Source organism: Microcaecilia unicolor, chromosome 2, assembly GCF_901765095.1.
Source record: "Microcaecilia unicolor chromosome 2, aMicUni1.1, whole genome shotgun sequence".
Taxonomy (NCBI): Eukaryota; Metazoa; Chordata; class Amphibia; order Gymnophiona; family Siphonopidae; genus Microcaecilia; species Microcaecilia unicolor.
Window position 1 is genome coordinate 294,529,809 of NC_044032.1, and position 16,951 is coordinate 294,546,759.

At 43.7% G+C, this 16,951-nt stretch overlaps 1 protein-coding gene across 7 annotated transcripts in view; it reads left to right on the forward strand.

The window, feature by feature from the left end:
• The window catches only part of NFIB (nuclear factor I B), a 547,227-nt gene that overhangs the window by 270,781 nt on the left and 259,495 nt on the right, over positions 1 to 16,951 (forward strand). For 4 of the 7 annotated variants that reach the window (XM_030194287.1, XM_030194283.1, XM_030194285.1 and 1 more), the window contains exon 3: positions 15,430 to 15,486. The exons of 1 other annotated variant lie outside the window; for it this stretch is intronic. In XM_030194287.1, the coding sequence (XP_030050147.1) occupies positions 15,430 to 15,486 (57 nt within the window). The remainder of the gene's footprint in view (positions 1 to 15,429; positions 15,487 to 16,951) is intronic. 2 more of the 7 variants (XM_030194284.1, XM_030194286.1) reach the window with 1 other exon arrangement.

Below are 16,951 nucleotides of genomic sequence, written 5' to 3' on the forward strand. Positions count from 1 at the left end.
TTTTCGAAAATACAGTTCGGCCCGCCCCTTCACAGACCCGTTCTCAGAGATGGACGTTTTTACACATAGGCGTTCGCGTTTGATTATGCCCCTCCATATATAATGAAGCACCAGCACTATGCCTAGATATATATTTAATGGTGCTATGTTTAAAGCTGCTGAATATACATATAAGCAGTGATCAAGTGGCTACCGCCTGTTTAATTTTAGGCCTGCTATTGAGCAGCCATGCATAGCGATTGACTGTTCTGCGCATGCTCAGCTCACCGACTGGCTTCCCCCATATCGCATGCAAATGAGCGGGGTCACAAAAGCAATGAACAGCTCATTTGTATGCGATTCTCTTTGTGAATCCCTCTGTGTTTCTAAATCGGTTGGAAATGCAGACGGATTCTTAATGGGACCTTTGTGCATCTGGCTCTTAGTGCCGGAATGCTGGCACCCATTGAATGCTTAGTACATCTGACTTTTCTAGTGTTAAAGTGATCTGTCTTTGGTCATCAGAGAAGCCATTTCACACTCCATTTCACTTGATGAGGTATCTCTTGGGAAAAGTAAAATGAGGACTGTATTGCAACTCAGTATCTTCGTGTCTTGTTCGGTAAAGGCAGGGATAGACTGACAGTGATCTGGACCCCCAGGCTCTAAAGGTCATGGGCCCCTAAGCACCTATTAAAAGTGATGGGGGTTAGAAGAGATTGGGCCCCCTTCTGTTGTGAGCCCTCGGGTACTGCCCTATAGTCCCAATGGTCATTCCACCCCAGGGTAAGGGCCTGGGTCACACCTCAGCACTCTGTGTACTGCTTGTAAACAAGTCATTCTTCTTAAAACAATTTGAAAATGTCAGGAAGTATTTTTTCACCAAGAGTGTGGTAGATACTTGGAATGCTCTCCCGCTGCAGGTGGTGGAGATGAAAACTGTAACGGAATTCAAAAATGCACAGGATAAGCACACAGGAATCCTGTTTAGAAGGAATTGCACCGAAGAAGCTTAGCGGAAACTAGGTGATAACCAGGGCTTTTTTTTGAGGGGGTACTTGGGGGTACTGAGTACCAGCACCTTTTCCATTGTGTGCTGAAATTGGCCCATGGTCCCCAAGTTTTAATGAAAGAGCTCAGGCTCTACACACCAATTCTGCCTTGTCATAGATTCTGTGACTGGTTGCAGGGGGCCTGGCTATTGTGGGGTGGGTCCCTCAGTGATCACCTCATCCCTGAAGGGTGGCCTAGCATTTGAGTACCGGCACCTTTTTTGCTAGAAGAAACACACAACACTAGTAATTGGGAAGGAGAGCCAGAGTTAGTTGGACTTCTATGGTCTGTGCCCTGATCTTGGCCTAAATAGATATGAATGGGCTGGACTGCAGCTTTTCAAGGGCTTCAATGACATCTTCAGAAGTTTTAGAACAAGGACAGTGCCAGGCAAACCTCTACGGTCTATGCCCTGAAAATAGCATGAACAAATCAAGATCAGGTATACATATGTTGTATCACCTCATACCTTTATGTAATGAGTTTATCTACTCGGGCAGACTAGATGGACCATACAGGACTTTATCTGCTTTCATCTACTATGTAACTAAGACATGAGTCACCCTGTGCCTAAAGCTTTGCTAGCAGTAAAGGTGCAACTCAGGTCTTCAAGGAAAAAGACACAGAATGGGAGCAGAGGCTTTGCTGAACAAAGCCCCGCAGCATTTAAGCTTGTTTTGTATACAGAGCAGTAGCAGAAATAGCCCTTCTTCACACAGTCTAGATCCTGCAGTCTCTGGGGTTAAAATGATGATTGCATATGTATGCAATGTGAACAAATGATCACAGATTATCTCTCATTGTCCCCTGAGCACAAGCACCAAGCTATGGGTGTCTTGTAGGGGCTACCACAGGTTGTGATGGTTTCCACAGTGGGGTGAGATTGCCAGCTCCACCCCTGGCCATTCCAAGCTAATGGAGGTTAAATGGCTTGCCAAGGCTACAGGGAGCTGCTGTGTGATTTTTGAGCCAGGTTCCTTTGGTTTCCAGCCTGCCCATTGGGGTACTCCATTTCTTAAGGTTAGTTTTATTTAATGTTTAATTATAGCCAGGAACATAACATTTTTGTTTAATAAAGACTCTCCATATTACTAGTCTTGCCATTTGTTGACAGCATTTGGACTGCCAGCAATGGAACAGGCAACGTAATGTTGGCCCTCTGAGAAATATTGCACTCATAAATCAACACCTGCAGTCTTTTTTCCCCCTTGGAGTTGGCTGTTGTAACTTGTAAAGATTGACCCTCGACTTTATTTTTAGCTGTTGCAAAGCAAAGTTTAACTGGCACTTGGAGATGCTTAAATTCAGCATACAAGTCAATTATTGTACACTTAGCCTGAATACGTTGGGCATGGCTAAAGAAAATCATGGTATCTCTCATATGTGACTTCAGACTAAGTGCGTGGAGAAGAGTATGTTGGACAATTTTGTGTCTGTCATATTTCGCCTCAGTTGGTGCCTCAATCTCAAGTAACAAGCTGTAAAGTGAAATTCAAGAAAGACAATAAATTCTACCTGAGGGGCTGTTATAGCTGCCCTGCTCTCCCTTTAGGAAGGCCATGCTGAAGATTTGTTATAACTATTTTTAGGCCCTATGCTTTTGGTGGGCAGAGTGTAAATGTGCAAATAACAGCCAGGAGAAGAAACCTGGCTGGCTTTAGGTGCCTTTATCTATAATGCTCAAATGTAAAGTTGTGAATGCACTTTTACACATGTATACATGAAGTTCTTTTTTTTATACACAGCTGAAAACCAACCTCATACACTTTTATATTTTGGTGAACTTTGGGTATACAATCAGAATCATCATAAAGCTGCTGGGTAGTCCTACTTTCTCTTCAAGGACAACGAAGGGATTTTGGATTTAGTGCCACTAGGTATTTATTTGTCTCTGGGTGGCTTACAGTCTAAATGAATACTTGAGGTAATGAAAGATTACGTAACTTGCCCAAGGTCACGAGGAACAGCGGTGAAATTTGAACCCTAGCTTCCCCAGGTCTTAGCCTATTGCTTTAACTATTAAGCTACTCTTTTGCTGATGGACAGTTTTAACAGTCCCTTGGATAGCTTGGAGTGGAGGAGTAGCCTAGTGGTTAGTGCAGTGGACCTTGATTCTGGGGAGCTGGGTTTAATTCTCACTGCAGCTCCTTGTGACGCTGGGCAAGTTACTTAACCCTTCATTTCCCCAGGTACAAATAAATACCTGTGTATATACTATGTAAACCACTTTGAATGTAGTTTCAAAAACCACAGAAAGGTGGTATATCAAGTCCCATTCCCTTTCCTCTGAGGGTAAAATGACTTATTGTTAATATTCAGTTCGTCTTTCCAAAGCTCACCAAGGTGTGAAACTGCATTGGCCAGGAACTCAGTTTCCTATGTATTTACTTCAAAGCATTTTAAATAATTGAGATGTAAGATGCAATCCAAGGTTCCTCTTGGCATTTTGGCTAAGGCCATAGTGTGACCAAACACATGATTTGAGCTATGAACAGAGAATGATTCCTTCATGGAATTTTGGCTGAGATTGAAAAATTGTTAACTATGAGGGGGTAAATGCCCTACCCTTCAATCCTACTAGGGATGTGACCGTAACAACCATTGCCAAAGCAGAAAGATTACACCTTCTTGTAGCATAAATAAGATAGCAAAAAAAGAACTCTCTCATGTAGTGGCAAAAAATAGTAATTTCAACAGTAGACTATAGATTCTGTGGAGTGCATCTAATTTAAGGGGAATTAAGGGAAAAGCCTCTGAATTTAACCCAACCTCCAACCCAAGTAGACATTTAGTAATAACAAGGGTTGAGAAGACTTTTGTTGGAAATTATATCATCATAGGCAAAAAAAACCCCTTTAATTCCAAAGTAAGTAACAAGAGATGCTAAAGCTCGACAGAATCAGCTCGGGATCCATATAGCATGTGAAAGTCAAAAGAGTAACTTAGCTTAAAAGTGCATATACAAAGCAACAAGTGGGTCATCGGTTCAACACACCGACTTCGGCCAAGGTTTCGCAAATAATGCTGTGTCAAAGCATAAGTAACCTTCAAAGACAAAAGAAACGTGTGATTATATATATATATATATATATATATATATATATATATATATATATATATATATTTACATTTTTACCCCAAGCTTTCCCACACATAGCAGGTTCATATATAAATGAAAAAAACCTGTGAAAACAATGTAAAAATAAAAAAACGTGTAAATGGGATCTAAAAACTTAAACATGTAAATGGGAAAATAAAAAACTCTTCCTCGAGTTGTGATGCATAAATAAGATAGAACATCACTGATGGGTATTGTATTACGGTGTGATTAGAAAAAAAACAAACCCTTTTCACTTTAGGTGAAAAAATGATCCCTGAAATCCTAGGAAGGATTTTTGGAGTGGTATGGACATATGCTACACAAGTCCTCGTGTACTGGTCACATAGAAACATTTAGGGTCCTGTTTACTAAGCAGCGTTATAGGTGTGGTAACATTTTTAATGCGCGTTAACCATGTACGTGTCTACAATATCCCTGTAGGCACCTAAATGGTTAGTGCATGCGTGAAGTATAGATACGCTAAAAATACTAACGCACCTTAGTAAACAGGGCCTTTAGTTTCCTGTTTACTAAGGTGCGCTAGGCTTTTTAGTGCATGCTAAAATTAGCATGTTCTATATGCTAGAGTCGCCCATATGTTCCTATAGTTGACTTTAGTGGTTAAGCGCTAAAAAGGCTAGTGCGCCCTTAGCACAGTTTAGTAAACAGGGCCCTAGGTACGTACACTGTCTTAATTCCTAACCAGATTGCTTTCTTTCTTTCCTATGTATTACACAGGACATACCCTTTAATAAATCTTCAAAAGAGACAAGTTTAGCTATAGTCCAGTTTAGAGTAAATATATTGTTCAGCTTGGGACATGCATGGCAAAGTTTAATCTAGACCTCTCTTCCTCACTGGATTTTGATTCTCTTACAAACAGAAAAGGAGAACCACAGATATCACGGGACACTAGGATGTTAATTTAAAATTCAGGACTAATTAATTATCTGTTCTGGAACAGGATCACTGAATCAATCTGCAAAATTTGAGAATGGATGAGGTGCTTCCTGTAGATAGAAAAAAAAAAATCAATGTACCACCCATGTGTATCTAATTTTCAAAATGCTAAATAAGAATAAACAAATTGAAATGATGTTAACGTTGAGTAATAACAAACATATGAAATGAAACTTGTTTCATTTAGAAGTGACTCCCTCCTCATCCTCCTGGTGTCAGCTTAAGGCATTTTAAAATGATCTCTAGATAAATCCTAAACTGGGCATATTTCTCCCAACTATTATCACTGCAAATTTATGTTATCTTCTGTAACTACTAGTTAAACATTTAGAAGGTAACTGTATAAGGAAACAGCCTAAAGTTAGGTAGTATATATGGGCATAAATGCTAGTGTTCATTTCCGCATATAAGTCGCTATTTGTGTGTTTAACTAACAATTATCTGGATCTGTGCCAGTGGTGTTCCTTGGTTGGCTGCCACCTGGGGCGGTTCGCCGCTACGCAATCCCCCGCCCCCCAGGTGCAGCGTCTTCCCTCTGGGTGCAGCGTCATCGTCCCCCCTCCGGCGCATCACCTTGAAACAGCCCCCCCCCCAGTGCATTGCTCTTACCTTCTGGGGTGCTGGAAGCAGCCGCACGTGGCTGTTGGCTCCCTCTGCTCCAGAAGAGGAAGTAAAATGAGAGGGAGCAGGGAACCGGCTGAGCCGACAGCCGCGCGGCTGCTCCTTGAACCCTCCCTGCACCGCCCAACCCTCGGTACACTGCTGATTTGCTCTATGCTGTAACTAAGAGCCCATCTTGGATAATACCTACTTTTCAGGTGGGTGTTCACATGGGTGGAGTATTGGTAGAGCTTACAATGCAGGTAATTTATAGACTACTAAAAGTTACACAAGTGTAATACCCCATGGGAATGGGAATTACTAAAGTGATAGATTTTTCCAGAGCCTTGGGGGGAGGGAGGGCCCTGCTAGAGGGCTGGAGTGGGAGGATGTCTCTGGGGGGGGGGGGGGGGCGGCCCAGCCCATGGGGAGTGGTCTTGAAACAGAACATAGGGGAAACTAGTTGCTCTTGTAGAGAATGACAAGGAGGAGGTGTTACAAAGGGAATAAAGGTTGGAATTATGCACATAAGGGTTTTTTTGGTTGCCTGATAGTCCCCTGCCAAGAGACCAGGAGGAGGAAAAGGGAAATCCTGTATAAAGAGTGTGACCCTTGACTGTAAAGAAGGATTGAAATATTTTCTTTAGCTGTACAGTTGGCTCAAAATACTAAAAGATTGAAGTCAATCTCCTTTTCTTTCTCTTCCTCTGTCTTTATCTCATTGTCTCATTGTTTCTCACTCTTGTTATGTCTTTAATATTGCTGTGGTTGTTCTGTGAGACATCTCATTAGCACAATCCAGGCTGCCTAATCATGACTCAGGGAGAAGATTTATATAGAACGGATTTTAATTCAGAAGGGGAGAGAGAGTTGGGAGGAGCCAGTGGAAGGTCTGGGTGACTGGACTCTTGGTTGGCAGAAGATCCTGGCGAATTTATTTGTGAATTTACGATAGGTATAAAATTAAAGAAATGACTTTGACGAGTATCATCAGAACAACTGATGCTGGAGTTATTCCTGTTTGCAGGCAAACTGACTACCCTATATTCTCCTTTGGTATCTGTGTTCCTCTAAGTCAGCGCATAAAGGGTGTCGGCGTAAAATAACTGTTATCAGGCCTACTGTGAACTTTGACCTGATGATTCTTGAGCCCATTTGATGTACTTACAATGCTCTCATTTTTGAGTGATTTACTGCCCATTATAAACCTTTAATTCAGTTGCAATTACATTTCATCTTTATCACAGCCAACTTATCTTTAAGAGCAGCTAAGGTACTATCCAGTTAGCAAAAGCACGCATTTTACTGGTAATAAACATTACTGTCAAAAGTAGTCGGCCGGCCGTGTCACCTGTTCTGTGCCAACCCTTTTGAGAATGAGGGTTTGCAGACTACAACCAGCAACAGGAGGAATTTTAATTAATGGAGGCAGTTATGTGCACTGTTCACTTTACAGACTTTTAAAGTCTCTCTTGGATTATGATTTCACGGGAAAAGAACATTTCATTGTACTTCTGCTCTTTTCTTCTACAAGTTTTCTACATTGCGTAAAGAGGTGGGGCGGTCCAAAGCTGTTTATTTGTTCAAGGAGTACAACAGATCTTTTTTATTTGTGGTTGCTTACTGTTCTCTTCTCCCTTCCTCCCTCCCTCTCATCTTACATTTTGAAAATGTTCTTTCTGTACTCTTAGTCCTTAGCTTCCTCTACCTTCATTCCTGTGATTTTCCTTTCTTTGGCATGCCACCCTTCTGTGGTTTGCTGTATCTTACATTCTGCGTGATGGGGAACTCCAGAGCCCTCCTTATGGTGTAGCATGTGTACTAAAGCCATTGATGAGGATCTACAAGGGGAAAGAGTAGGAGAAGAGGAAAGAAGAGCCTTAGACTTTGTGTTAGAAATTAAAGCTGGATGAAACCAAGAATTTTAATTTCCATACAATCATAATGAGCGAGCATAGCAGGGGGAGGGGAGGGGCAGGCCATTCTGCATACTTTTTGAGTTGTTTTTCAAACTTGACAGTCAAGGCCTCTCTTGAAGAGGGGGGGGGGGGGGGGGCAATGAGGGTGAAAATACAGATCACTTGGGCGAGATTCTTCAAAAAGGTAGTAAATAAATCTGAATAAATAAATAAATAAATAAATAAATAAGCAGGCCTGATTACAATACTATGGTACTATCCATGTAACTTGACTGAAACTGTATTGAAATATATCAGCTCAAAGTGTGAACGTGTCCCTTGGGAGACAGTTTTTGGAAGAGGTGTCAGTTCTTCCTCTCCTGAGCTTTAGACACTAATTTTGTTTGCTGTATATTCAGGGTTTCAAAGACAAGTGTTTTCCACTATATCCTTCCAAAGTGGCCATTTTATGAAATAGATAATTACAGCCAGTCAATGCAAATGCGGGAGTTACTATTTAAGAGCAGGCATGTGATAGGCAGCAGGTGCCGACCATATATCTACTTTGCTTTAAATTTCCTAGGCTGCTAAGTTTTGTAACTTCTGGCCATATAATTGGAATGAGAGCAATTCTGTCCCTGTATGTATCCATTTATGCACCCCAAGTACACGTGGTAGGAGCCTTGCCTTTTCTATAAAGGAATCTAGGGGCTTAGGTTCTGTTATAGGATATTAGTGTAACCTGGTTTAGACGTACCTAACATTTAGGCAGTGGCGTAGCCAGAGGTAGGCCTGGGTGGGCCAGGGCCCACTCACTTAGGGCTCAGGCCCACCCAACAGTAGCACACGTTTAGTGGTAACTGGTGGGGATCCCAAGCTCCACCAGCTGAAGACGGTAACAAAAATGCTACTCTCCATGATACCGGCACCTGTGCATGCTCAGTTTTCAGCGCATGCCTGCTGCAGACTGCCAAGGTAGAAAGAAGCGTTTTCCCGCCAGCTGGGATATTTTCTTGGTGGTGGTGTGTGGGGGGAAGAACACTTGGTGCCCACCCACTTCTTGCCCAGGCCCACCCAAAAGCTGTTGTCTTGCTACGTCCCTGCATTTAGGCCCTCCTGTTTTTGACAGCCATAGAGCTGGTGGAAGTATGAGCGCCTAAGTGTGGCAGGGATATGTAAGGCACTGCCCATGTCCTGCCCAGGGTCCTCCCTTGTGTACAACCCCCCTTGCAAATATGCACTATCCTTCGGATTCTGTAAAGGTTGCCTAAAACTGGGGGCAGATCTCAGATCTGCATGCAAAGTAGTTAGGGGCCCTTTTACTAAGCCGCGTAAGCATCTACGCGTACCCAGCGTGCGCCAAAATGGAGTTACCTCACTACTACCGCATGGCTTTTGCGGTAATTTCATTTTTTGCGCGCATCTGAAAAATAATTTTTATTTTCAGTCGCGTGTATCGGACACGGGCCAAGTGGCATTTGATGCGCGTAGGTCATTACTGCCCTGTTACCGCACGAGACTTTACCGCTAGGTCAATGACGGTAAGGTCTCAGACCTGAAATGGACACGTGGCAGTTTTGATTTTGTCGCATGTCCATTTTTGGCAAAAAAGTTTTAAAGGCCCAAAACCCACGCCTACACTACCGCAAGCCATTTTTCAGCGTGGCTTTGCAAAAGGACCCCTTAATGAGCAATTAACAATCAGTTATCGACATTGATTGGCACTAATTGGGTATGCACACAGATCCTGCCTGCAAACTGTTCCCACACAACGCTGCATGTCTAAATTGTTTCACTTGCAACTCAAAAGGGGGCATGGACAGGGGAGGAGCATGGGCGGGTCAGGGCATTCCCAAAATGTAGGCACAGTATTATAGAACACCTGGGTTACGCGCCCAACTTACTTGCCAGGATTTACACCAGGTTTCAGCAGATGTAAGTCCTTGCACCCATAGTTTGGTTAGGGAATCCACGCTAGGTGCTATTCAATAAATGGCGCTCATCCTGGAGGATTGGAAGAGTAGCCTAATGGTTAGTGCAGCAGTCTTTGATCCTGGCGACCTGGGTTTGATGCAGTGGCATAGTTAGGGAGGAGGGGGGCACCAGGGAGCGGCTGCTACCCCAAACGGACTTCCGATGGCGCCTATTTTTTACTCAATGTGTTGCATTTAAAATGCTCTCGCTCCCCCCGTGCCTTCAACCTGGCTCTGCTTCTGGTTTGATGCCCACTGCATCTCCTTGTCACCTTGGCCAAGTCATTTAACCCTCCATTGCCCCAGGTACAAAAACTTAGATAGTGAGCTCTCTAGGGACAGAGAAAGTACTTGCATATAATGTATACTTTGCTGCATATGTCTAGTAGCAATATAGAAATGATTGGTAGCATGAGTAATACTGGTCAGTGCAGATTCTTCCAGGCACCTAACTTTGGGCATCATTTACTGTATCTGGCCCTATGTATCTCAAATGTCTATTTGCAGAAGAGCGCTTAGGTGGCAGGCTGGCATGTATGAGTGTACATGTGGAGGAGTGGCCTAGTGGTTAGAGCACTGGTCTTGCATTCCAGAGGTGGCCAGTTCAAATCCTGCTGCTGGTCCTTGTGATCTTGAGCAAGTCACTTAACTCTCTATTGCCTCAGGTACAAACTTAGATTGTGAGCCCTCCTGGGACAGAGAAATATCCAGTGTACCTGAATATAACTCACCTTAAGCTACTACTGAAGAAGGTGTGAGCAAAATCCAAATAAATATATGCTAATATTACACACAGAACACCTGCATAAATGTGAGCACAGAGGTTATAGAATTGCCCCCTATATTCCTAGAGATATGTATTTTAAATTTGGGCAGGATTTGGAGCAATCTGTGGGTTATCAAAGTTGTACAGAGAACAACAAAATTGGCTGCTTTTTAGATCACGTGATAGTCAAGTCTAAATGCAGCAATAGCAGGAATAATTAAAAATGGATAGGTCATCTGCTTTAAATTCTGCTGGCATTTTCAGGGTTCACACTTGAACACATAGCTCTGCTGGAAATCCACATAACTATGAATGGATTGAGCACTTTCATCATTCTGTAAACAGGAATTCTATTCAAACACCGAATAGACTGTTTGGAGCATCAGACCTTCATGGATATTTTCCCAGCTTTTCTCCTCTGCTGGAACAGCACTATTGAACCTCTCTCGGTTCTCTTTGGGCTTTCTGCCCAGGTCGGAGCTTCTTCACACACTCATAATTTTATTAGAGTTTTCCAAGTTATCTGCAGGCTCCTTGCCCAGACCTTGTTTCCCCTCCCCTCCCCTCCCCTCCCCACCCAACACATACAAACACAGTAGCAGTGCTAGGAAACTCCAGGTTCTCCTGAGGCATTTTGCCCAGCACTTGGCCTCTTTACCAGATAACAACGGTTCTCCTTAGGCATTCTGCCCAAATCTTGGCTTTTTTTTCTCCAACAACCCTCTCTAGCATTCTTTGCTGACACTCTGACCTTTGTCAGGTCTCCTAGCCAGCAGCTTTCACAGGGTTCAGGAAAACTTGTTATTCACATCTCTGTAGTTATAGCACCTTTGTCATCTGTGGTTTACAGACAGAACTCACTCCTTGTAAGACACCGAGGGGCTGATGCACAAACGTCGCCATTAAATACAGCAGCCGCGGGTGAACTTAATCTGCAACTGATGCGCAATGGGAACCGCATGCAAATGAGGTGCACAGAAATTCTGTGAGTGAAAACACCTAGCACATGCGTAGAACAGTCTCTCGGTAAGAGTCCATGTTCTGCACATGCCCAGGAATCGCTGCTGCCAGTGAGCTAGTGTGGAATGATTTTTCAAGTGAAAAAGACCAATTACATTCCCAGAAAAGTCTTATGTGCTCATTTATAGAGACTGGAAGCTGTTTTCTCATACAGGCCAGAATGAGGGGCAGCAGGAAGGAACTGAAAGAAACTCAGTTTTCTACCTGGCTCTGATTACAATAACTATTTCACCTCGTTTCCAGGAATCCCAATTTGCCTTTTCCCCTCTCCTTCTTGTTCCATATTATTAAGTCACACAAAGACCTGCCAGAAAAAATAGCACGTTAAAGGTAGGCGTTCCTTTCTGTGCATAGCACTGAATGCTAATTTTAATACTGATGAGCTTGTTGTAATACGTTTGCATAGGGTTATCGGTAGCTGCTACAGCGAGCGGTAAAAGGGACGCAGAACCCCTTTGTGCATTAGACGCTAAATAATGTTTGCTTTAGACCGGCTACAACTGGTCTAAAGCAAATGCCACTAGCATCAGCCCTTGAATTAGTTTACTTCTTTTACCATGATTCACCCTGGAGCATGTGATAACCCTACCAGACAGTGAACAGCAGCCTTCTCCATGTTAACTCTTTCTACCCTGCTGTCTTTAGGCTCTTTCCAGTGCTTTCTCTGGATTACTGAAAAACTGCCCAGCTATATAATGCGTCCAACCGTCCAACCACGTTAGGTCTTACTTCAGAAGCGTTTCTAGAGCTTATCATTCCTTGGTGACTCACCAAGCAACAATAAGATCTAGAAATGCTTCTGAAGTGAGACCTAACATGGCTCAGTCCATGCTGTAATACTCTCTTGCCACTATTCTTTCTGTGCCAGCCCCCTTACCCAGCCCCCACCATTGCCTCTCCAGAGGCAATCAGGCAGGAGGTGGGGAATTAACAGCTACACAAGCAGACAGCTTCCTCTGGTTTCCTGTCACAACCCTGATGCCTGTTCTCTACTCTGCCTGAACTGTCAGTGCTACATGATCAACTTTTGCTCTTGTCTGCTAGCTTGGGTTTTGGAAACACTTTACCTCTCCAAGTCCTTTAGATGGGGTACTTTTGGCTCCAGCTCTTCCATTTCCTCATTTGAAAATGGCATTGACTGAACCCAAGGACTTTGCAAGTTTCATTTCATTTATTGAGTAGAGAGATATGGTAGCCGTGTTAGTCCACTTCTAAAAGCAGTCAATAGAAATAGAATAAAATAAAAATTAAAAAAAATACTTTAATGTGTCACTTATATATGCTGTTAATTATCAAAATTTACTTATTTCTGATCTGACGAAGAAGGGACACCTTTGAAAGCTAATAAAAAATGTATTGTTAGTCCAATAAAATGGTATTATCTTATTTTCTTTTCTATGTTTTATTTTATTCTATTTCTATTGACTGATTTCATTTATTAAAATTTATATAACACCATTATGGCTGACAAAGCCATTCATGGCAGTTTTGAATGTTGGCATACTCCAATCTGGTGCCAACCTCCAGGCATGATTACATCATTTTCAAGTATGAAATTGGCAGGGCATGGATGACTAGGAAATGCTCCTTCACATATTTGTTCTGTGGAACCCCCGGATGGGTAAAATATGGGCAAGGGAAAAGAATTTGTAGAGATGCCAGCAGGCATGAAGGTTCTTGGATTTTTAAACTTTGATGACACAAAATGGGTGGCCCGGACTTCACATTTCATATTGTTTTTCTGTTTTTTTTCATTCATTTTGTTTATTTTATTTCAGATAAATAATAAAAATGAAATAAACCACAAATCAACACAAAATGAAACAATGTAAATGCACAGCTGTATAGATGAAAAGGAACAATACTAGGATTGATTCAGATAGCCCTTAGTTGTAAACCTACATTAAAATGAAGTACATTTGAAGTTACTGTGGCTTTACTGCGTTGTAGCTGTAAATTGTTCATGCCAACCTGGGTGGGGGGAGGGAGGGGCTGAAACCAGCATTTTCATATGCAGGTCTCAGGTTAAACTGCTCATTAGTGTGTGGTACCAGGCTGCACTTAACGTGGGAGCACTTAGCACCTCTTATTTAGGAGGCTGTAAGTGGTCCCACATTAACTGCGCGGTAAGTGCAGCGTGCTACTTGGCGAACACTTCTACGCCCACTCTCTGCCCATGCCTCACCCCTAACACAAAAAGCACTTAACTTGTGGGTTACCGATCTGTAACTGCTAAGTTACCACAAAGCCCCTTAACATGACTTTGTGATAGCAGTTACTGCACAGTAAACTGCTCATTAAGGGGTCCTATTACTAAGGCGCTGCAAAAAGTGGCCTGCGGTAGTGTTGGCGTGTATTTTTGGCTTGTGCTGGGCCGGTTTTTACCACGTCTGGGAAAAAGGGTTTTTTTTTCCAATGGGCTGGGAAAAGGGCCTGTGGTAAAATTGAAACCAGCGCACGCCTATTTACAGTCTGAGCCCTTAACGTCACCCATTGATCTAGCGGTAAGGACTCCCGCGCTACATACGCAGTGACCGGTTGGCAAGCGCCAACTGCCGACGCCAGAAACGCCACACGCAGTAGGAAGTTAAAAAAAATGTTGTCCTGCCATTGTGGGCACATGCCAGATTTGAAATGACCACCAGTGGGGCTAGCCTGGTGGTAGTCTCATTTTGGCACATGCTGAACGCACTGCACACGCGTAGAGCTTACCTTGCCTTTGTAAAAGTGCCCCTAGGTGTTTAATGTGGGTGAGTAAAAGGGCTCCTTAGTTCTTTTTGATATGTTTGCATTTTATGCTTCATGTTATAGTAATAGTAATAATTATTGTGGTTTGTATATTAGACCTATGCAGTGCTTTACAGGGACATACAATAGATAATCCCTGTCAAATTCCACTAGTATTTTAGAACAGGATATGCTGATGTAGATCCTGTTCTAAAATACATCCAGGAATGGACATTTACGCACCAATTATGTATAACCAGGACATCCATTTCACAAGCATCACTGTCTAAATGATCAATACAGTCAGCATGACAAAATAGAGGTGCATGTCTTGGCACATGCACATGCATGTTGATATCTCAGAACATACATGTGCATACATGTGTTTTTTTTCTAAAGCTGTCACAGAGTCTGATATCCTTTGCCAGTATTGCTTTCAGGGAGGCAGGGGGAACACTGGAGGATTATGGAGGAGCAGGGCCGCCGAGAGGGGGAGGGCAAAATTCCCCGGGCACGGGCCTCCAAGGGGGGCCTGGCACAGGGGTCTCTCTCTCTTGCTCCTGATGGGACCCGAGTGATCGCATCCCGACAGGAGCAGGAGAGACAAAACTCCAGCGCCAGACCCCCTTTGGAGGCTGGGGAGGACCCGGAGCTTCCTCCAGCACTGCTCTTCTGCCCATTGCTGAGCGGCTGCTTTTTCTCTCAGGTTTGCATGCTTGGTTTTGAAACCGAGCATGTCCTGAGAGGAAAAGTAGACACAGGGGCAGGCAGTCAGCGCTGGAGGAAGAAGATGTCTTCTGCTGGCGGGGCCTGGGATCCCCGCCAGCCAAGGCAGTTCAGCAGCGGCAGCGATCGGGGGGGAGGGAAGGCAGCAGTGATGGGGGGTGGTGACAGCAATTGGCAATTTGTGGAGGGGTGCAGCGACCCTGGCCCGAGCTTGGTTCAGTCTCTCAGCGGCCCTAATCCATCCAGTGAAGTGTTGCACAAAGCGAGCAACTTTCTAAAAAGTAGACATCCCCAGCTGATGCCGGACATATACATGCATCCCCCTCCTGAAACTAGGAATGCCCTTGTAAATTTTGCTCTTCTCTTTTTCTGCCCAGACCATGACCCCTTGCTAGAGGCATGTCTCCATATTTTTTTTCAGGTGTATATCCTAGCTTTCTTAAATCTGGATTTAGATGTGCATGCAATACACGCCTCTAAATGCTGGTCCATGCAGGTCCAAAATGCGAATAACACTTCCAAAATAAAACACCTTAACCTTGTTCAGTTTTTAAAAATTTCTTATCTCGCTTGCAAGTCATAAATTCTTAGACAAAAACCTGATGATTATACATTTATTTTTTTTAGCAGATTCTGGACAATCAGGAAGTCCAAGCCACAATGACCCTGCCAAGAATACACCAGGTAAATACGAGCTCCAGAACACTGACGCTATACCAATGTTTGAGAACAAAGGTACCACTTTGATAGCAAACAGTGATCTGACTGCACAGTCGGGGCAGCAGGCAGGATTAGGACAAGCAATGTTGACTGCAGCTCACTCAATAGAGTTGTGCTTCCCAAACCTATGTTAGTCATTCCAAAAACAGTCTAGTTGTCAGGATATCCACAATAAATATGCATGAGATGTGTTTGCATGCATTAGAGTCCCAGTACATGCAGATTTAAACCTCTGCTCTTTTTTCCTCTTTCCTATTGATATGTTTTAGTTCTTTCCTTTTTTGTTTGATTTTATTGTAAACCGCTTTGATTGGTTATCTGTGAAAAGCAGTACACCAAATGACCAATAAACCATAAACCATTATGGATATACTAAAGTCATACCCAGCTCCATGACAGCAGTATGCAGGTCCCTGGAGCAGTGCACTTCAGGCAGGTGGACCCAGGCCCATCCCCCCCTACCTGTTAAACTTGTGGTGGTAAATGTGAGCCCTCCAAAACCCACTACAAACCCACTGTACCCACATCTAGGTGCCCCCCTTCATCCCTAAGGGCTGTGGTAGTGGTGTACAGTTGTGGGGAGTGGGTTTTGGGGGGGAGGGGGGGTTGGGGGGGGGGTTGGGGGGGGCTCAGCACACAAGGTAAGGGCGCTATGCACCTGGGAGCTTTTTCTGAAGTCCATTGCAGTGCCCCCTAGGGTGCCCGGTTGGTGTCCTGGCATGTGAGGGGGACCAGTGCAATACGAATGCTGGCTCCTCCCATGACCAAAGGGCTTGGATTTGGTCGTTTCTGAGATGGGCGTCCTCGGTTTCCATTATTGCCGAAAATCGGGAACGACCATCTCTAGGGATGACCATCTCTAAGGTCAACATAAATGTGGAGATTTGGGTATCTCCTACCGTATTATCGAAATGAAAGATGGCCGCCCATCTTGTTTCGATAATACGCCCATTTGCGGGGACATCTTGCGAGGACGCCCTCAGGAAAATTTGGGCGCCCCGTTCGATTATGCCCCTCCATGTGGTTCATTTACTAAGGAGCATTGAAAAATGGCATGCGGTAGTGTAGACGCTTGTTTTGGGTATGCGCAGAATTATATTTTAGCGCACCTACAAAAAATGCCCTTTCTTCCCCCAAAATGGATGTGCAGCAAAATGAGACCTTACCGTAAGCCATTGACCTAGCGGTAAGGCCTCATGCAGTAACTGGGTGGTAATGGTCTACGTGAAGCAAATGCCACTTGACGCGCGTAGTTGCCGTGTCCCACAAAAGAAAAAATATTTTTCAGACACATGTAGCGGATGCACACCAAAATTCAAATTACTGCAAGGGCCACACGGTAACCGGGTGGTAACTCTAATTTGGCGCATGTTGGGCGTGCGAAGGCACCTACGCGGCTTAGTAAAAGGGCCCCTAAGTGCATTTAGTT